Source organism: Gymnodraco acuticeps, unplaced genomic scaffold (assembly GCF_902827175.1).
Source record: "Gymnodraco acuticeps unplaced genomic scaffold, fGymAcu1.1, whole genome shotgun sequence".
NCBI classification, from domain to species: domain Eukaryota; kingdom Metazoa; phylum Chordata; class Actinopteri; order Perciformes; family Bathydraconidae; genus Gymnodraco; species Gymnodraco acuticeps.
Window position 1 is genome coordinate 2182022 of NW_022992206.1, and position 22204 is coordinate 2204225.

The window sequence follows — 22204 nt, forward strand, 5'->3', positions numbered from 1 at the left end:
GACAGCTCTGCATGCATCCCCTGGATATTATTTTAGAAACTGCGTTCATCGCATCGCGATGAACAGGCCTACTCTCTTTATTTGCTTTAGTTTAGTTATATCTACAAACAAAGAGTCGATATTTTTCTCAGACCATTTAGTGCTTCACATAATAAAATACACAACGGCTGTAGCCTGATTATGCTTTAGGAGCTGTAGGTGTGTGTGGTACAGTGTGTAGGTGCGTGTTGTACAGTGTGTAGGTGTGTGTGTTGTACAGTGTGTAGGTGCGTGTTGTACAGTGTGTAGGTGTGTGTGTTGTACAGTGTGTAGGTGTGTGTGTTGTACAGTGTGTAGGTGTGTGTGTTGTACAGTGTGTAGGTGCGTGTTGTACAGTGTGTAGGTGTGTGTGGTACAGTGTGTAGGTGTGTGTGTTGTACAGTGTGTAGGTGCGTGTTGTACAGTGTGTAGGTGTGTGTGTTGTACAGTGTGTAGGTGTGTGTTGTACAGTGTGTAGGTGTGTGTGTTGTACAGTGTGTAGGTGCATGTTGTACAGTGTGTAGGTGTGTGTGTTGTACAGTGCGTAGATGCGGCGGACAGACGGGTCTCAGTTGGTTTGGTGTCCTATGCTTACTTCTAATACTTATACAACTTTTGGCAGTATCCAGTCTCTGATTGTGTTACGTTATTATGAGAGTGCTCTCATACTTGTTTGATTCTGAAATTGTATATATTTATATAAATATGTGTGTGTGTGTGTCTGCATCTGTAGCCTGTTATTGTCTCATTGTACCGCACTGTCAATGAATCAAAGTAAATATATAAGTCATCATGAACACATCTGTCCATCAGACACAGGGCCTGCTGCTTCCCCTCCTCTCTCCTCGGTTCCCCTCCTCAGTCCTCCGCTCGCATCTCCTGTGGGCGGGACTAAGTATTGAGGATAGGAGTCGAGGAGGGGAGTCGAGGAGGGGACATTTAAGAATTGAGAAACATCTCAAGTGTCAGAAAACACAACCCTCTCTCTTTTCCTCCATACCCAAATCTCTAAAAACGGGGCTGCAAAGGATCTGATACAGATTTGAAAATGCTCTGACGTCAGGAACGAGGAGCTCCGCCTATATGGCTAACTCTCCACCTATCAGGGGAATGTGGGGTTGGGCCACGGCCGGCCATTGCCGCTCGAAAGCGCTGGTGGTACATATGCCAGGCCTGTAAGTGGCGCTGAAGTCTGCCACAAAAGCAGCGAAGAAGACTTCCCGCGCATGGATGCCATGGCTGCCCTTCTGTTTATTCTCCGCTGTGGCTCTTTTTCTCCCTCCCCGAGGCAAGCGTTTGCTCCTGCTGCTGTTATTCAATGCAATCCCTCCCTCGCTGTAATTCTCTCCGGTAGTCCACCAGCAGATGACAAACACACACCTCTCCGCATGTCCGTTAAAGTTTAAATCTTCCGGACAAAATTAGAAAAGTGCCGGTCAAAGATCTTCTTTGTTATTTATTGAGCTTTAAAACAAATTAATAATGACTCTATATAATCATAAGAATAAAAGACGGAGGACGGAGATCTCTTTTTCTCCCCCTCTTCTGAGAGCCCAGCAGCTGATCTCAAAGCACGCTCCCCTCTCCTGCAGGGGGGCGTGGTCAGCTGCAGCTCATTTGCATTAAAGCTACGTCACAGAATCAACCCCTGCAAAAACAGGGCTGGAAAGAGCAAATAGAGAGAAATGAGGCATGGCTAAAATGCAGGATTTTTGGTATTTTTAAAAAATATATATATGTATATACTTTATATAGGTATGGCCCTACAATATATTGTTCAAATATAGCATGATAGGTCCACTTTAACTTCAGAACAAATGTGATTTCATGACCACCATGTTGACATGCACAGACGGATCTGCCTGATAGCAAACACACTTCTTTATCTACTGAGGCATGAAGCAACAAGTCCAGCTTCAGTCGGCTTTCACCACCGAAGGACAGAGAGCTAAATATACAGTTTGTTTCGTCATGTTTCAATCCCGCCTCATGTAGCGTTCTGCCAGGCCGGCCATTTCCAGTCGGCAAAATGCAGAGACAGATCAAAACTCTGCAAACAGAGTCACATCCTGGCCACCGGCCCAGACCGCAGGAACAGCAGCAGCCATAAAAAAAGGTTTTAGGCCATACAATCGTACTGTGTGCTCCAGATCCTGATAACACATTTTGGACGACTCCAAAAACCTCTGAACACAGCTAACTGCAGCATATTTTCCAGGTAAAAAACTAAACCTGTGATGCTAAATAACCACAGCTGCTTGTCTCATACAGCCAAAGTACTAATTTAAATTAAATGTGCGAGTGGGGTAAAAATAGTTCCAGGTAAAACAATTCAAATGGTTTGCTGCCACATTAAAACATCTGTTAATGTGGCAATAAACACACCACACATACTGAGGTAATGGTTTATAGAACTCATTCCTCTTGCCTGGTGAGGAAAACAAAGATGACTCTTGCCAGTATTTAACGGGATTACCATATTTAGAAAAGATGGACTCATTTCCACTCAGCTGTAAACCATGCAAATAAGCTCACATCTGAGAGAGACACTGAAGCAGTAGTGCAGTGTAAAAGGGAAATGTCAGTATTTCTCAAACTCATGATATTCTCAAATTCTGTCTATTAGGAATATTGGTCAAACATTTAACTCTAGTCCTATATTCTAGTACTATGGCAAATGTTGACTTTTGCAAAAACAATGTTAAAGGACAAGAAGCACAAGGCATAACAAAAAGATTAGGAAAACCTTTATATGGGCCATTAAGGAATGAAATGCAAAACACATGTTGTGCTTTAGTTAGGTCATGGAGCCAGGGCTAGTGTTTAACCTCTTTCCTTCTCTTACTTGATCATCCTTAGAAATGGTCATTATTTGCTTAGCAGTGGTGTGTTATATACAACCTCTGAAATGTCCAAATTGACCGTTAAGAGTCAAGTATTCAAGGCAAGGCAATTTTATTTATAAAGCACCCCTCAACCCAAGGAAATTCAAAGTGCTTTACAAAAATGAAAGATATTTAGAGCATTAAGAAGTCCAAGCCATGTAAAAAAAAAAGAAGAATTACAAGGTTGACAAGCACTGTAAGTTACCGTTAAGGTTGCCAACAAGATTCAATCCATAAAATGTTTGATTCATTTAAATATTTCTATACATCTTTATACAAACTAAATATATATACATTCCATATTTATATTCTGTTTATAAAATTGAGTTGGCCTCAATCACTTACACTGTGTTGCATTGATGTACTTAGATTGAGTATGGACAACACATATTTATTGGAGAAGAAAACCTGCACACAATTGAATTGAGTTCATCCAATTAGTTTTTTTTTCGAGTGTTGCAATGCATTTTGTATACTGTGTTTTTTCCTATCCTTCAAAAATCAAGATCGTGCTACTTTCAATTACTTGAATACAGTTTGAGTATTACTTGCTCATTGATCTTTATTCTCACAGGTCCATTTTCTGGTGGCGCAATTTCTTCTACTTGTTAATCTTTAGCTCACTGAGAAGGATCTTTAGAGAAGGAATATAGAAACAGATGAGTGGGCACCCACACTCCCCGGGTGCATGCTTTAGCAGTTTAGATGAAGTCCACGTCAGTACCATTCATCTTGCTGCCAAGATGTTAGAGCTCACCACTGACTGATCAATTGGAGTCCCTCAAGGAATCATACAGCCTTATAAGTGAAAGGCTACTGAAGTTATTAAACCCAGGGACAGCTGCAGCAGAGAGGAAGAAAAAGACTTAAACACAGACTCAAAGCCGTCTGCAGAGAAAGTGTTTTCTTGACATGGTTACTCATTCTCTAGACACTCGCTGAAAATGTAATAAGGGATGTTCAGACACACCATCAAAGAACCATTATAGTCTTTTTCTCATTTCAACACGTGATTTTCTGGCACTTTTAGCGGAGAACACAGTATGTGCATTTTTCCTCATCTCATATAAGCATAGCGAGATAGAGTATGATAAGAGGCTTTTTCCTACATCTTTGCTCATGATCTCCTGAAAGGACTTGGATAAAAAACACTAAGGCCTTTTCTCATTTCATCAAATCCACCTACTCGACTCCTCGGTCCTCCGGTAGTGACCCGGAAATGAATTTTAGCGTGCCATGTTGAAGGACATCTAATTTCTCTAAATGCACTTCGAGGACCGAGGATCGAGCGTCGAGGAGGCTCTCTGGAGGAGCTATAACCGAGGATACACCGATGGGTCCTCCACGGTCCTCCACGGCTCCTTCGTGGATGCATTTCCGGGAACAGAGATGTTTCAAAGAGTCGTGACGCACGGCCGGACTTATCTCAGCCAATGACAGCTCTGCATGCATCCCCTGGATATTATTTTATTAACTGCTCTCATCACAACGCGATGTTTACAGAGAGAACAGCTGTGAGGTCCGTGCAGAAAGCAGAGCAGTGTGTAAAATATATATCACTCAGTATAACAGGCCTACTCTCTTTATTTGCTTTAGTTTAGTAGATATCTACAAAGAGTCGATATTTTTCTAAAACCATTTAGTGCTTCACAATAAAATACACAACGGCTGTAGCCTGTTTTAGGAACTGTATGCGCGTGTGTGTGGTGTAGGTGTGTGTGGTACAGTGTGTGCGTAGATGCGGTGGACAGACAGGTCTCAGTTGGTTTGGTGTCCTCTGCTTACTTTTAATACTTGTAAATAAAACTTTTGGCCCGTCATTTATTTACCTCATTGTAGCGACCAGAGAGGGGAGAGGGGGGGGGGGGGGGATATATTATTATATGTTACTTGTTAGACGCTTTTATCCAAAGCGACTTACATACTCAATACTGTGGACAATCCCCACAGGAGCAATTTTGGGGTGAAGTGTCTGAGGGACACAACGACATGCTGACTGTAGTGGGGTTTGAACCTGTGCTCCCCTGATCCCAATACCAAGGCTCTATCCACTGCGCCACACGCCTCGATATATCCAGTCTCTGATAGTGTTACGTTATTATGAGAGTGCTCTGTTTGATTCTGAAATTGTATATATTTATATAAATATATACATATATATATGTGTGGGTGTGTGTGTGTCCGCTATCTGTAGCCTGTTATTGTCTCATTATACCGCACTGTGAATGAATTAAAAGTAAATATATAAGTCGTCATGAACACATCTGTCCATCATGAAGACTTCCTGTCATCATTAATGGACGTCTCTTTAAAATGACCGCTCAGAGGAGAAGATTTCTCATTTCTCTAACCGCCTGCTGCTTCCCCTCCTCTCTCCTCGGTTCCCCTCCTCAGCTCCTCCGCTCGCATCTCCTGTGGGCGGGACTAAGTATCGAGGAGGGGAGTCGAGGAGGGGAGTTAGAGAAATGAGAAAGGGCCTAAGTTTCACATTACTGTCTATTACATTAGGTCTCCCTTGAAAAAGAGATCATTGATCTCAATGGGATTTTACCTGGATAAATAAAGGTTTTGAATTGAATTGAATTGAGGATATGGAACTCCACAACTGGACAAAGGCAGCTAATCGCAGCTTTGACTTACAATCAAGCTTTAATCACCATTTGATTTTAAGGACCACTACTAGATGAAGTGTCTTGCTTTTCCCTTACTTAAAATGTTCTTGTTGTTATGACACTTTGGAGAATAATGAACTATTGTCTAAATGTTTTGTTCTGCAAAGGAAAACCTAACAATTATCCCCCTGGTATCAATCTTATTTGGCAGAAATTAGAAGCCCCCTCTGTGCGGTTTTATCTCGACTCCTGTTTTCTAACACGTGCAATAATATCAAAAGGATAGGAAAATAGTTGTCTTTCTTTTATTGTTTTTCCGCTGAATTTCTTTGCACACAAGGGGGTCAGAATATATTTATTGAATTATTTTCTGTGCTGCCGGGATTTTATTGTTTTCAACAGGATATGAAGATATGACAACATTGATTATAAGGAATGTAAAAACTGCCATCTAGTTTTAGAGTAAACTGAGTATATCTTTTTGAAATGTTACTTTTATTGCACAACATTAAACTTACATGGGCACATTTAGAGATGCATTAGTCATACAGTAGGTACGTGATTTGAAGACAAATATTTCCCAGAACTGTCTCTCTCTTTCCAGAACAAACACAGAGGCTGAATGTCACGCATGGCTGAGGGGAACTCTCAGTGACAGAAAGCTATGGTGCTCATGAACAAACTTTTTTAAGGCAATTTCATTTTGACTAAATTGCTTTGCCAAACATGTTCCGTTGGAAGTATAATTCATCACTGGTTTACGTTTTTCACAATCCAGGAGGTCTAGTTGGAATTTTGGGCAAGAGCAACTAAACCAGCTACAGTATGGAGCTGGTCATATGTGTGGATGGGTGGGATTTCGTTTGTGTCTAATTTGTTTCTCTCGTCTTGGACACATGGACATATAGATCATGTATAGCCTACAGGCAAAGCAAATGTATTAGGAACCCGAAAGAGATGTATGAGCCTGAAAATGAGAAAAATATGTTCCCTTTAAGTTAGTAGTTTTCAATTCATAAATGGTATCTCTTTTATATCCTTTGTTTTCAGTACCCTATATAACATAATAACATAATTCTATATCCTGCCTGACAGTGTATTTTCTAATCAAAATGCTCCATGCCTCGTCTCCCCATGAACATGTTGGTCTCTACAGAGGCAGACAAAAGAGAAGCCAGAGATGCTCTTCTCCAGTCTCTGGTCTTTCATCTGACATGCACACATGCTGCTTTTCTGTCAAGCACATGTCATGTCTTTCTTTAAACGGCTGCCGTCTCTGCTCCCCAACTGGATTCTCATGTTTTTCATCTTGAGCAGATTCCACTGATGCCTTTCACAGTGTGACAGGCACAGTGTCATGAAACACAAAGCATTGGTTGAACTGCAATAGGGTATGAGGGTCCCCCGTTAAACTGTACATTTCTGTAAGAATGACAGAGCAGCAATGATCTGAAGCACAGACATCATTAGACAGAGCAGACGACAGACTGCGTTTACAGTATAGAAACCATCACAGTCTGAAAAAAAGGATGGCTTGCCTAAAATTACTCATAACTGAGGATCAGAAATGAGTCTCCGCTATATTAGGCTGTCATGTTATTTCATTAGCAACGCTGCTAACTGAGGGGTATATTTAACCAGCTGCTCTAAATCAAACGTCGCCCTGGAAAACAATATCTCGTTAGTGGCGAGGCAGCCATCGGCACTGATCCCTGTTGAATCGCGTGGAGCCTGAGGACACTATTAAGGGCATCTGACCTGTCCACCCACTGACAGCTCAATAAAGATGTTCCTTTTTTTAATAGACCAGCTTCCTGGAAAATATGTCGACAAACCTTTTAAAAAAAGCCATTTGAGGAGAACTCCAATGGTTCCACCCATTACATTTTATGCTCCAGTCCATTCACATAAAGTTGATGCTCAGCCTCAGCTGCTGTTTTTATGGTGCGATGTGGACACTCGGCAATGCACTTCATTCCTGAGGAGATGTGAGCCAGAAGGCAGGAAGTCATGGAGCGCAGCAGGAAGATGGAGGCATGCAATTGATGGACTGCATTTTAGAAGCTTATATTTCACTTTATTCAGTCAGTAGCCAGCCTCTAGTGAATAACTACCAGACCAGCGTAGCATTACTTTAAAAGGAAAAAAGGAAAACTACCCAAGGCTGAACAGCTGACGAGTTTCTCTCCGACTTGCTTTTCAACATCGCCTGACTACAAATGAGCCCTCATAAATGTCTGTTGCGATTTATATTATCAAACTGCATAGAAAATAGGTTTCGGGGGACAGTTGTTAAGGAAAATGGATTATATTTACGGTTGGAGGCCGCAAATCTGTAATAGTAAGTACAAGGAATTAGCGTTTAGAGAGGACATTAAACTTCTCCGACATGTTCTCAGACATCTTGAAATAATACTAAATGTCAATTTAGAGACAGATGTCAAGCTGTTGGAAAGCCTTCATCGGTTTAATGACAACATAGCTACATCAACCAGCCCTCAGAGGGAAGAATACAATCCTTAAGCTTCATTTCCATGTATGTTAACTTACATGTCTCAAAGCAAGCTGTTCAAATATTTCTTTGCTTGGAATTTATTTATCTAATTAAGATTTTTTAAAGTCTGACATTGTGGGCATCCTCAGAAAAATTAAGACAACAACGCCCCAACACAGTTCTTTGTAGATTTGTAACAGTAGACCCTGTAAACATGTTTTTTTCGGCTGTTATGACTTTTATTTAGAAAATGAGCAGTATTATAAGTATAAAGAATTAGCTATTAGCCGTTCCAATATGCAATTGTCACTTTAATGCTTAAGAAACATTTAAAACCTGATGATTCTGCAGTTAGAAGAGGTGTTTTCCTCTATGAATTCTTTGTGGATTTGTAGATATTTAATCGTCACCAAATATAATGCTACCTTCAGGGTGCAAGTCACATTGAATGTAAGAACATGGTTATGTATCATTCAGTGTGTTCAGACTCAACTTAGTTATACTTATGGAGTGCTATTTTGTTCTCCTTTAGCTGCTGCACGCTCAGAGTAAAGTTATCTCCTCGTGGTGGGAAGACCAAACAACATTTTGTTCTAGTTTCTGCCTTACATTTATGCTTTGGATTAACCCAATACAATAATTATCAAAACAAACACAACTTAGACTGGTGAGAAACATCTATTTTGACGTGTGTTAGCATTGAATCATATCTGTAGCGCATCTAATGCAAACAGAAATTACTTTTTTCTTGCTATTATGGTCATACTGAAAATGAGACCCAAGTTGATTTTAAAGATTTTAAAAAACGATTCCTGGGAATGTAGTTTGTATGGATCCAGTAGAGGTAAAAAGTAGTCACATGTGTTACATTGAGGCTTGTCAACACAGTACTGATATATAATAAATCAACTATTTGCAACTTCTTACCAGGAACATCCCATAAGGACATACATACAGTGGGGCAAAAAAGTATTTAGTCAGCCACCAATTGTGCAAGTTCTCCCACTTAAAAAGATGAAAGAGGCCTGTAATTTTCATCCTAGGTACACTTCAACTATGAGAGACAGAATGGGGGGAAAGAATAAAGGGTTAGGGTTGAATGAATGAATTCCTCGGTAAAATAAGTATTTGGTCACCTACAAACAAACAAGATTTCTGGCTCTCACAGACCTGTAACTTCTTCTTTAAGAGCCTCCTCTGTCCTCCACTCGTTAACTGTATTAATGGCACCTGTTTGAACTTGTTATCAGTATAAAAGACACCTGTCCACAACCTCGAACAGTCACACTCCAAACTCCACTATGGCCAAGACCAAAGAGCTGTCAAAGGACACCAGAAACCAAATTGTAGACCTGCACCAGGCTGGGAAGACTGAATCTGCAATAGGTAAGCAGCTTGGTGTGAATAAATCAACTGTGGGAGCAATTATTAGAAAATAGAAGACATACAAGACCACTGATAATCTCCCTCGATCTGGGGCTCCACGCAAGATCTCACCCCGTGGGGTCAAAATGATCACAAGAACGGTGAGCAAAAATCCCAGAACCACACGGGGGGACCTAGTCAATGACCTGCAGAGAGCTGGGACCAAAGTAACAAAGGCTACCATCAGTAACACACTACGCCGCCAGGGACTCAAATCCTGCAGTGCCAGACGTGTCCCCCTGCTTAAGCCAATACATGTCCAGGCCCGTCTGAAGTTTGCTAGAGAGCATTTAGATGATCCAGAAGAGGATTGGGAGAATGTCATATGGTCAGATGAAACCAAAATAGAACTTTTTGGTAAAAACTCAACGTGTTTGGAGGAGAAAGAATGCTGAGTTTCATCCAAAGAACACCTACTGTGAAACATGGGGGTGGAAACATCATGCTTTGGGGCTGTTTTTCTGCAAAGGGACCAGGACGACTGATCCGTGAAAAGGAAAGAATGAATGGGGCCATGTATCGTGAGATTTTGAGTGACAACCTCCTTCCATCAGCAAGGGCATTGAAGATGAAACGTGGCTGGGTCTTTCAGCATGACAATGATCCCAAACACACCGCCCGGGCAATGAAGGAGTGGCTTCGTAAGAAGCGTTTCAAGGTCCTGGAGTGGCCTAGCCAGTCTCCAGATCTCAACCCCATAGAAAATCTTTGGAGGGAGTTGAAGTCCGTGTTGCCCAGCGACAGCCCCAAAACATCACTGCTCTAGAGGAGATCTGCATGGAGGAATGGGCCAAAATACCAGCAACAGTGTGTGAAAACCTTGTGAAGACTTACAGAAAACATTTGACCTCTGTCATTGCCAACAAAGGGTATATAAGAAAGTATTGAGATGAACTTTTGTTATTGACCAAATACTTATTTTCCACCATAATTTGCAAATAAATTCTTTAAAAATCAAACAATGTGATTTTCTGGATTTTTTTTTTCTCATTTTGTCTCTCATAGTTGAGGTATACCTAGAATGAAAATTACAGGCCTCTCTCATCTTTTTAAGTGGAAGAACTTGCACAATTGGTGGCTGACTAAATACTTTTTGCCCCACTGTATCTTACATCTTTCTAACATTTATGTATGACTCCTCCGCCTAAACTCACTATCAACTCAGTGGGTGGACGATGCTCTTTGATGTCTGCACGCCGCAGGAACCGTCCTGACATCAGGTTGTAAAAATATCAAATATGTTTGATAGAGACTGCTCAGATCTGTCTGGGAGTCAATCTCTGTGGGTAAGAGTGAATATGTGAACCCTAAAATACCCAGGCAACCCGCTCTGATAATCACTTCAGAGCCTCTGTGTCACCACCTTTACATAAGTTGCTGCAGTTGTTTAGCGAACTTGACGGTGTCGATGAAACCCTTCCCTAAAAAGCTCAATACGTTGAAATGTTTTTATCTTTGCCTGCATTTCTTTTTTGTCCTCTATCTGCAGGCTCTGAGTCTGCACTAACATGTCTCCTGCTCCTCTCAGTTCTGCTGCACCTGTCTGCTTCTGTTTCCATCATGACTCAGACACCCTGCATGCTCCTTTGAAGCTACTTAAACGGCTATGATACATTCTATAGGCGTTTACTGTGTGTGTAACACTCCACAAAACACTCAAAACATCGTAGAGCATTTAGGGTAACACGACTCCACTTCTGCATTAACATGTCCCATTCCTGTTGCCTACAGTCGGCTCATTCAGTATGTGTGAGCTTGAAATATTCCATGAAAGTAGACATCAGAAAAAACAAACATGTAATCTGCAATTCCATGCTGGGATGCATGTCGCTACATTTGCAAAAATTGAGAGGATTAAGAGAATTTTGATGGATGCAAGCTCAAATATGCTTAGTGCTGGGAGCAGTCCAAAGTAACATTACATTATTATCCAGCATTCCCGTTTATTCATATGTTATAACGTTCTCTCTGGTTTAAGTGTTACCCAAATGTTAATGTTGTTCTTTGTCTATGGCATGTATATACTTTTTCTAAACCCCTACAACATATTTATCCACTTTTCTTTAATTGCATTTCTATTTTTACTGTATAAACATGTTTTCCTCAACGTAAGCATAAATCCTCCCATATGTTTTTTCTTGCCATTTTGTCATCATCACACAATATTGTAGCACTTTGAGGAGCAACATCCTCAGTAAAATAGAGAACATGACCTTTTGTACAGCAATATATTAATACAATGACTTATTTAAGATGAAGTGCAAACTCATCCTGTTTCTTTTCTGACCTACTCAAAAAGTGAAGGCTAATATCCAAAATATGTATATTTTTTTATCCAAAGTTCTGTGTTTTTATCATATTGAGGTTGGTATTCTGAGAATATAAACTGCAAACAATGAGAGACATATATAGTGCATTGGATATGTGATTAATGTTTATTAGCTGACGCATTAAGCATTGTTTGGAAAAAGCCCCTGCCTTTTGTAAATCCACATTTGAAATAGAGAGAAATGTTGATGGATGCTTGGCATTTAATTATATAAAAGAAACAACAATTATGGTTGTGTAAAGAAAGCACAGTAATAATGTGAGCAGTGACTTATTGGTTTTAATTACCTGCCTCTACCGCATTTATGTCAATCTAATGTGTTAGGGTCTTTGTCTTACTGGGCAAACGTGCGTTGAAATATGTTGTCATAGCAAACATTAAAATAGACTTAATCAAAGTAAGAAGTAATGCCTTTAACTCATTTGTTTATCATTGGCAACACAACCAGAGTGAAGGAATAATATTCCTCTGTATGATATATATCAAAATTAACGTTATGGAGCAACATGCATCAAACAGCCGCTCATATAACACAGTCGGTGGAGCGGTGAATCACCAGTACTAACAAATTAATCGCTTCAAATATTCTTCCACACTTTAAAGTTTGAATGGTAACAGAGATGTGGCCAATTTAAAGGGGGACTGTAACTCCCTGTGTTGAGATTCAACCAAGCACAGCCCATTAACAGCAATACAATTGACTAACTTTAAAGGAGGTTGATCTAATTGCTGGGTAAGGGCAGGCTTTTAGTTTGTAAGACCCAATTACCACCATGCTGTTAGCCCTCCTCCACTAATTGCATGTATCAGCTCAAATCGTTATCACCAGGCTTTCTTACGATTCTATCAGAATCCGAAAATCCTCATTTCTTTGAGTTTCAGAACAGCTAGAGGTAACTCATAATGTGGCGAGGGATAATGGGTTTACATTTAAGCTGTAATTAGAGAGGAAATGGAGATAGAAGACTGCTGGCGTATATGATTCTGACACAGTATGGGTCCTCCTATCGGCGACAATAAAACATAAAGAAAGATTATACTTTAACCCACCTGCTGTTAGCTTGAAAAACCATATTAGATGTGAATTAACCTTGGGCTTTATTTTGTAGTTATTCGTTTATTTGTCAGTGACAACACAGTAAATTTGGTAACAATAGCTTGACAAAGTAGTGCTTGTGAGGTTTCAAGTCAAAGCTATCTTGAGATCTCTGTCCCCGGTTACACTTTTCTACTGAAACACGCTGATGTCATCGTTACCAAAGGCACATCAGATTGCTTGTTTAATAGTGAGTTTCTCATAGATGATCATAAATAAATTGCAATATTTCCTTAATATTGCATGTATTACACAAGTTAATTTGTACATTTGTGTATGTCAATATAGGTCAATATGTTGCTATAATGTCAATAAAAGTGGGCATAGTTCAGAGATTAAGTACAAACTTGGTTTTTTACAAGTTGCGCCAAAATTGTGGTAAAATATTTAGGTTATGAACAAGGCTCCGATTATCTAAACTTGTCATTCTTACCAGGATGTATTGTATATTATCATATACCATCTAATTTAATTAAGAGATCCTATCTAAACAAATGTTTTATATAAAATGCCTGTTGATTTAGTTCACACAAGAAATGCAGGATGTATAATATTAGATAAGCAAGATTTAGTTGTTTGTTAGTTTAAAACAAAATTGTGTTTATTGGCACAGATAATTTGGTAATTACATGCACTAATTTTAGGATATTAACAATAACATAATTATGGATTACATGAACAACAATTGCCTGTCAAAAACTGGTATTGGAAATTAACTTTAAAAACAAAGCAAAAAACAAAACAGCTGAGCACATATAGACCCAGAAGTCCCCTTTAAACTCTGCAGATGAATAAAATGACTATTCTGTTGTTAACCACCATAACATTCCCCACATGATAACAAGAACACGCTCAGGAGCGAACTTTGATTTCCTGTTAAGCATGTGAATACAACTATTGACATTCTCAGAGCACATACACTCTCCCGTGCTCCGCTGCCCCCCCCCCCCCCCCCCCCCCCACCACCCCCCACCACACACAGAGGATACAACCAAGGCCACACGCAGGCACTCATGGCTCATCTATACAGCTGCCATTCAGACGCGTATAGCAGAGGACGTTTGATGGTTTTCTAATCTCGCTAGCTGCCACCGGGAGATGGGGCGAGCTGACCCCTGTCATCCCCACGGTGCATCCCAAACAGCCCCGCCATCTCCATCTCAATCGGCCTCCCCCCGCTATCTCTGTCTGCCATTGTGTTGTCCACCTGCTCTCCAAATGTCAGGACGAATGCTCTGCAGCGGCAGCGGCATCCCCCCACGTCCCCGGGGCGGGGGTGACCTGCCCCTGCCGCCGCTTGGTATAATGTCATGCTATCCCTGGGCATTGGGTCCACGCTGACCTGCTGTGTGCGATGTGCAGCAGAATGATGTATGCTACCACACAACAACAGAGAGACACTGCGTAACAGGGCTCATTACAGGAGGAACTGACGCTCCTGATGAGAAATAATGAGGTAGAGAAGTGTGGGTCCAGTTGGCTAGGATCAAAATCTTCCCCCAAAATGTTTCCTCATGTCAGCGAGCTGACAAATGAGGCACTAACTGACCTGTGGAAAAGCCACTAAATATAGGCTTGTTTTGCAGTCAGGCTCAATTTATCTGATGCTTTTTCTCCCCTCCTCCGTTGCCCTCTTTTGGTCCCTTTCTTCTTCATAGTGACTTTGTGTTCTGATTCATACTTGTTGAACTTGAACAAAAATGGTTTAGTTAAAAAAGCAGAGAGCCCTTGAACAGGAAAACTCATACAAAAGGTCAGGCATATCCACTTGTGTGGTACTGCTTTGCTACATTGTGTCAGTTTTAGGGCTTTGTAGAAAATGCTATTAAAGAGAAAATCTGAAATCGCTTAAATATACAATGTTAAAGGTCCCATGTCATGCTTTTCTGGTTATTAACTGTCCCCTTGTGTGTTATGAAGGTTTTTCTGCATGTAAACGGTCTGCAGAGTCACAAACCCTCAAAGAACACCCTGTAGCGAGTAAAACTCTAACACAGAAAATACCTCTCTATGCTGCCCCAGAACGCCTCGTTGGAGATTTCTCATTTTCCATTGTTTTCTTCCTGGTTCTGTGATGTGTGAACACCCAAATCAACAACAAATTACCGGATTGGCCCAAATGGACCAATCCGCGGAGCCCCTCACACACCAGGATCCCTTGGCTAACTAAGGGAGTCCCCATTGACTTGCATAGAGCTCCCTGAACGCTGGTAATAGACGAGTTGGGATCGCGGAGAAATGCTCTCCGCAGACCCATGCTCACAGCGTTATAAACCTTTTTCTGACTCAATATCAAGCCACACTTATTGTGTTTACTTCGGCTGTGAGTGTTTGTGTGTGCTCAGGATGAGTTTAGCTTGTTCTCGCTGTATCGACGATCCGGAAATCTGTCCGCTCCTCGCAGCAGCGGCGAGCAGCAACAAGCCTCGCAACGAGCCTCGCAACGAGCCTCGCAACGAGCCTCGCAACGAGCCTCGCAACGTCCCGACCAATCAGAGCACACTGGGCTCACATGGGAGGGGGGGGGGGGGCAGGAGCTCCAACAAGCCGTTTAGGACAGAGAGTGAATACACATACTATACAGAGATGCTGTATGAGAAACCATGTGATTTTGGAAAATTGCACAATTTAAATCTATTCTAGTAGACCTCAACAATGGAAATATGATCAGTAGAAATGGCCATGACATGGGACCTTTAAAGCCATGCAGTATTAAGATAAACTTATTTTTGCAGTTATTCTGCAATTTCACATTTAATATTTGCTCCATTGTTCAAAACACAATGACTTAATCTGCCCCAAAGCTATCCAAAGCTATCCAAAGTTTGACTGTTACTATTATTGTTATATTGCTTTGAATAACAAAAATAACCTCATTCTTTTGACACTAAAGAAATAACTCTGCTGCAGTCTGGTTTTCATCAAGACCCATCAAGCATGAAAGGCTCTCTTCGCAGGCGTCCCCCCTTCAGGCAGCCACAGGGAAACTATTCTAATTGATCTAGTTATCTTTTTTAATGTGACTCATCTTAATAAACCTTTTCCAAAATAATTATTTAACTGGGACAGTGATGAGAGAAAATAATGTTATCGCGTAGGGAAGAAAATAAAAAAGTTTAGGTTGGATTCTGCTATTAATATTGGCTCCAGAGAATCAGTTTGTTCTTAATATGAAACACTGAAAATGATCTTGCATAGAATACAAAAAGCTTTGAAATCAGCTTGAGAATGAGTTTTTAAAATGTCTCTACCATAAGCAAATATGGAAATATTCCTGAATTCAAATGAGAGCCAGAGCCGTTTTCATCTTATTATTAGGGCAGCACAACCCCTTGTGTGCATGTGAATATAGAACAGGACCTTGATTTAAACCCAACGTAAACCTTAGCTCCAAAGTCATTTTGACTCCAATTTGTAAAGCTATCCATGACCCGTGTGGCTTAATCCCTAATATTTAAAAAATGCAACAGAGTTTACGACCTGTAAACGGCACAGCTTAAAGCGTTTTGATTTCAAAGAGGGAGCTGCTGCCATGATGCATCACCAAGCCTCGGCAAGGAATGTGTTTTTCGCGCCTGTTTTCCTCTCTACCACATTTCAGTGTTTTCCCTCGCGGACACTGGACAACAAACCACAGAGAGCTTGATTTGGGGTGTTTCAAATGAGACAGAGTGAGCTACTGTTGAGAAAATAAGTATCCTAGTTTCCAAATAGCTGAATAACGAGGCCGATGTATGACCTGGTCACATCATCAGTCTAAATCCTATCGACAGGAGCGAAACAAATTGCACAGCCGAAGGGTACTTGTTATCACGCTCGCTCCCTTTCCAGACTGCTCTCCTCTCACCCTTCTTCTCCCTCTCCACTCTTTCATGACTAGCTAATGAATGCAGATGGTGCTCTGGGGGATGCAGTGGTCTTATTACAGGGGTTATGTGTGCGCGCACTGAGCTCAGCATGCTCCAGTCAGGCTGTGGTGAAAGGTTCAATTGCTTTGGCGAAGCCCCCACCTCAATAAGCAGTAGGGCTAAAGAGGTTTGTTTACTGGGCCCACCTTGACTTGACCTCCGTAGCCCAGGGACAGGCTGCGTGATTACCTAAGTGTCAGTGCAGCCCGGGGAGAGCGGGGCCGGGTCCCCTCTCACTGCCTCCTAATAAATCACAGGAATAAGCGCACAAACCACAAGCGCGGGACGAATGCAAAACCAAAGAGACAGCAGTAAGCCCGGAGATTAAATTGTTTATCCAACACAATACTGCACTTTCAGTAAACAATCATCAAATATATTCAATAAATATTGAAGGAATTGATTAGAGTATCACATGAGAGGGTGAGAAAAACATGTGATTGCCTGTAAATGACCTCAAACCAAACCGTTCACGCTGCTTTAGCACCCTCTTATCTTCTGAGAACGCGTGATTTTGGAGCTGCAGCACAACAACAGGAGCGAAGTTTGATTGATGATTTTGGATGACAAGGCCTGACTCAAAATTCACATTCCTAATTTCAAAGGTTTTGGAGGCGGTTGGGGTCATCTCTCATATTGTACTTCAGGTGTCTTCACTTTTGTTACTGAGCATGACACACGCACACACACAGACAACCTCCTGATGTTAACCTTCCAAATCTGCCATTTAAAGGGGCCCTATTATGCTTTTGGGGGGTTTTCCTTTCCTGTTGTGTGTTATATAGCTTTGTGTGCATGTAAATGGTCTGCAAAGACTAACATCCCAAAGTTCCTCCCACTCTCTGAGCATATTTTCTTGGAGAGCAAAATAGAGTACATTCATTTCTCAAGTGTGTGAAATGTAAGCATGGAGTATAATCTTTCTACAGTATTTATAGTATGAATTTGTTAGCGAATAAACAAAATAACAATAACTTATCACTTACATATATAACCTAACTCATAAAACATTTATAAAAACCTGCCATTTCCTGAAGTCTCTGCAGGTGAATATGAAATGAAGCTAATACCTAGTCAAATTATTCTGCAGCTGGGGAAGTCAAACATTAAGCTGACAGAGAGTTAATTATACCGTCACAGCCGTTCTTCTTCTGTCTTGGACTGGATTTGAAATACACCTTGACGAGGCACATGCTATGATGCAACTCATTTAATATATTATGCATTCCTTCCCTGTGCAGCTTACCCTGCCACAGCCCTGGATGCTGATGCCCTATCAAAAGTATTTGGCTGGTCATGTTGTTTTCTGCCAACATGGAGCTGTTCGCCTGCAGCCATTGGTTGCTGCTTATCCTCCAGAGGAATAAGGCTCATTATTTCAATGTGTGGTCACAGTTTCTACCGATACGCCCAGGGATCGGATCATCTCTCCTTTAAGGGAAATCACTTTGAAAGGTCTTGTCCCCTGCCCTCCACACACAAACACACACACAGATGCATGCACACACTTACTGTACTGGTATTTCTTTTTGTTCTCCTTGTGATGCTTGAGATCACACGACTGCACAAAACGCAACCATACAGTAAATCTGTGTTTCGCTGCTGAGCAGAGAAGCCAAGAAAGCTCGGCTCATTATATCCGTTTCTTTTGAAAGAGTCAGTGAGGTGAACTGCCGACTACATATGCGCCTGACCTGGGCTGTAAAGAATTGTTTACTCAGGTCAGTGAGAGAAATATCACCCACCAGAATCATCCTACGACTGTGTGACGATTAACTGATACACTATCAGCTGTATTATACTTTTTAGGATGCATCTTACAATGTATTAAGTCAATACATTTCCATAACTGTATTAGGTTAGTTGAAAGCAATAATATGAAGTTCATCATAATATTTTTATTTAACCTGTATTGCTTTCAACTAACTTAATACAGTTAGGTGAAATCTGTTGCCATAATACATTTAATTCAAGTTAAAGTATTTTCAGTGTACTGTCTTATTGTGAGGATTTATTGTTCAAGTAAAAAAAAAGGCTATAAAAAACATAATTCTATTTTTAGGAGCTCTTTCCCACATTGTTTTAATAAATCCCTCTATGAAAGCAGTAAATAGAAAGAGGAAAGTTGCTTTAATGGCTACAAGACTGAGGGGTTTTAAATCCCTTGAAAAATGAATGCATACATAAATGTAGATATGCAGGGACAATCAATGAGTAATGCTCTGTCTTCCCTCAACAATTTAAAGTCATTAAAGTCTATTCAGGAAGACACTAACAGGATAATGTCAGTGTATAATTCTATCATGTATTTGTTGTTCTTCCTGCTGGTGTATTTGCCACAGTTGGATGCTCCTGCTTCCCTGGAAGTCAAAAGCTGCCATTGTTTTTGCCAAATACATCCTTTTTCCTTTAGACTTTTCATGGGCAATGACTGTAAATGGGGACAATAAGAGTGAAAACAATTACAGCAGTACTTGTCTTTAATCCTATGCTTCCCCAGTCAAGCTGTTAGTAGCAGACTTTGGTTGTTATGGGCGACATGGAAAACAAACAAAGACAAACACATGCAGTTTTGTACCTATGTGGCTTCTGTGTGACGATGCCAGTCCCCACAGAGACACCATACAGACGGTCAGCAGCAGGGCCCTTCTGCACACGCTCTGTAGGTCCCTCTCCCGCATTCTGGAAAACAAAAAGAAGACAAATATAATCAGCGGTGAGCCATATCTGCATCACACACACACACTCAGATGTTGCACTTGGGTTCATGCCAGCAGACTCCCAGAGCTTCAGCTTGGCAGTCCGAGGTGGTCAATTATGATAACTCCTGAAATCACAAAGCTTCAATCTACAGAGCTCTACCTCCACGCCTTTTCTGTGTCGAGGTTAACCTGCTGAGGGCCACACACAACAAGGTTGTGAAGCAGAAATGTGCAACATCATGCCAGGAAATAATAAATAACAACACAGCGACAGCCGTCTATTGATATTGCATACAAATTGAGAAATATCTCTTATAAATGGAAAATGGGAATGAAATCCTCTTTAATTGTCACAAACATTAAATAACTTAATGCTGTTAGCGCCACACATGAAATTCCATTCACCAACAAACCTACTGTACAACCTGGATGAATCCACATAAAACAATCTTTAAAAATGAATCTTGTTGAAGTATAAATCATTTATCACCCCAAATATTTGGTCTGTGTTGCTGACAAAACAGAGTGATAAGGTACATTGGCTTATAGCCCAATAAAATGTGTTTTAATTGTAACTACTATCTGCCATGTTTTAATGTTTTAATTGTTATATTAGAGAGTATGTGTCCTGACTCCTGTATATGGAAACACACCCATACTGTATGCACAATAATGACACTACTGAAAAATACTGTGAAATGTAAAACTCAAACCACATTACTGTGAAGTAAAAACTTCTTTGCAGCAATGTTGAGCCAATCATGAAATGAGTGAAACTGGATTCGCCTGTCAATACACTGATATTTATTGAGAGCCTGAGCGGCCGGAGAGTTCACAGCATATCACAGTTCCCTGCAAGATACCAGCAAACTCTGCCCAAAAGCGCCAAGCACCCCTCTATACAAAGAGAAGAGGAGGGCCCTAAAACACGCGGGTTTTCCTTTAATGCATGCCAGATGTCGAGACAAAGACTCGTTGCATTGTAAACCCACATGAGCCAAGCTTCTCCCCCACAAGACATCAGATGACCTCTTGACCTGTGTCTTCCTGAGAAGCTATGGATCACATTACAGGCAGGAATACACTTCAACCATATTAAACAGATTCCCGAGGACAAATCACTAAACTCTATATACTTTAACAAGACCAAAATATTCCTTTACAATTACTAGACGGTTTTAATTGAGTTTAAGATTGCGCTATGTTGCAGATGATTTTATAGAGTTGGAATTTGTGAAAGACAGCTTATCCGTCCCCTGAAGTGTAGAAAACCAAAGAAGGTCAAATGGATTTGTTAGATCCTGACCAATCCTGTCGCTGTGTCAGGGATAATTAATCGTTCTGAATAATTAATGATTACCACTGCTGTGCTCGGCCAAAGTACCTCTCTCATTTTGGAAATGCAGATATCCTTCTTGTTATTGTGTGTTGGCTAAAGGTATTCTCCAAACTCAAAATAAATCCTACAAATAGCTATAAGCAACAAATACAACTTCAGATCCTCTTACTGTTTACTGATCCTGATTTACATTCAGTCCAGAACAAAAGACAAGCAGTTTAATATTGCAGAAGGCTCGGACAAAACCCTAAAGCTGGAATCAAAAAAGGTTCATAAGTAGCTTTTCACCGCAAAAAATACTTATCTTAATTAATTGCCTTAAAAAAGACTAAGACCGCTGTTGACTGAGTTCAATAAAAAGCAGGAATGAGTTCTAAAACCTGGAAATGGGTTAGCATGTTAGCACTTCTGGATTCTTCATCCTAAAAAGTCAATGTTTGTTTTTTAATGGATAGCTAGAGAGCCCTATTCATCTAACTTGTATCAGATTTGTTTCACTAATCACAGTGGGACACATTGAGCTAAGGGAATAAGGCAAACTAAACATAAATGAACAATGTTGTGTAGTTTTTAGGCTTTGTAATATTTATAGACCAATATTGGCGCTGTAAATAAAAGCCCAATGTTCAGACTTTAACTTGTGTGCAGAGAAAGCCTATTCAACCAATAAAACTATATGTCTTTCATGAAGCAGTGTGCTTTGTGGCTTCCTTGTGAGATTTGTTCTGAGCAGTGTGAGAGCGTGAGACAGAACCTCATGCCAAACATGAGAGAGATGGCAACCGTGTATAAACTCACTGCAATTCATAATACCAATTTAGATCTGGAGACAGCAGGAACAAAATAAGTGTGTTTACTCTCTCTGTCTCCCTCTCTCATCCTGCTACCTGGGAGGTGGGTAATGCCGTTTGTGTTGCCTGTCTTAATGTGCGCAGCTCAGTAATCTTCATGTACTTTCCGAGTGTCCAGTAACACTCTCCACCTCCATCAACGAGCAATGCAATTAGCAGATCATCTTACCGCCAACAGGGTTGGCCTCCTCTCTGCTGAGGAAGCAGCCGCAAATCACAGCACTGCTTTGAACTCTGTTCCAGTGCAGATACTCAAATTAGTGAAATGCTTGGTTTCATGAAAAGATATCAACTCCTTGCTTATCTGGCAGAGGCTCGTAGAGGAGACGAGGGAGAGGTTTTCAGCAGCGACTGCCTTTGTACTGACAGCCAGCGCTGGGTGATGCTGAACCAGACGCTCTGATTCTGTACAGTATCAGACAGCTGACGTAATGGGGATGTTATGAGAGCCCAGACTGAAAATAAACATAGACACAGTGTCTGAAACATCACCAATAGATTATTTAACGGACCATTTGAAGACTGCGGTTTAGATTTACGCTTGC

The 22204-nt window shown here is 40.8% G+C and overlaps 1 protein-coding gene across 1 annotated transcript in view; it reads right to left on the reverse strand.

Annotated features, from left to right (window-relative positions):
• The window catches only part of si:dkey-238f9.1 (chemokine-like protein TAFA-2), a 111953-nt gene that overhangs the window by 29131 nt on the left and 60618 nt on the right, over nucleotides 1-22204 (reverse strand). Inside the window, exon 2 of the mRNA XM_034205771.1 lies at nucleotides 19346-19449. Coding sequence (XP_034061662.1) covers nucleotides 19346-19448 — 103 coding nt within the window. The 5' untranslated portion in view covers nucleotide 19449. The remainder of the gene's footprint in view (nucleotides 1-19345; nucleotides 19450-22204) is intronic.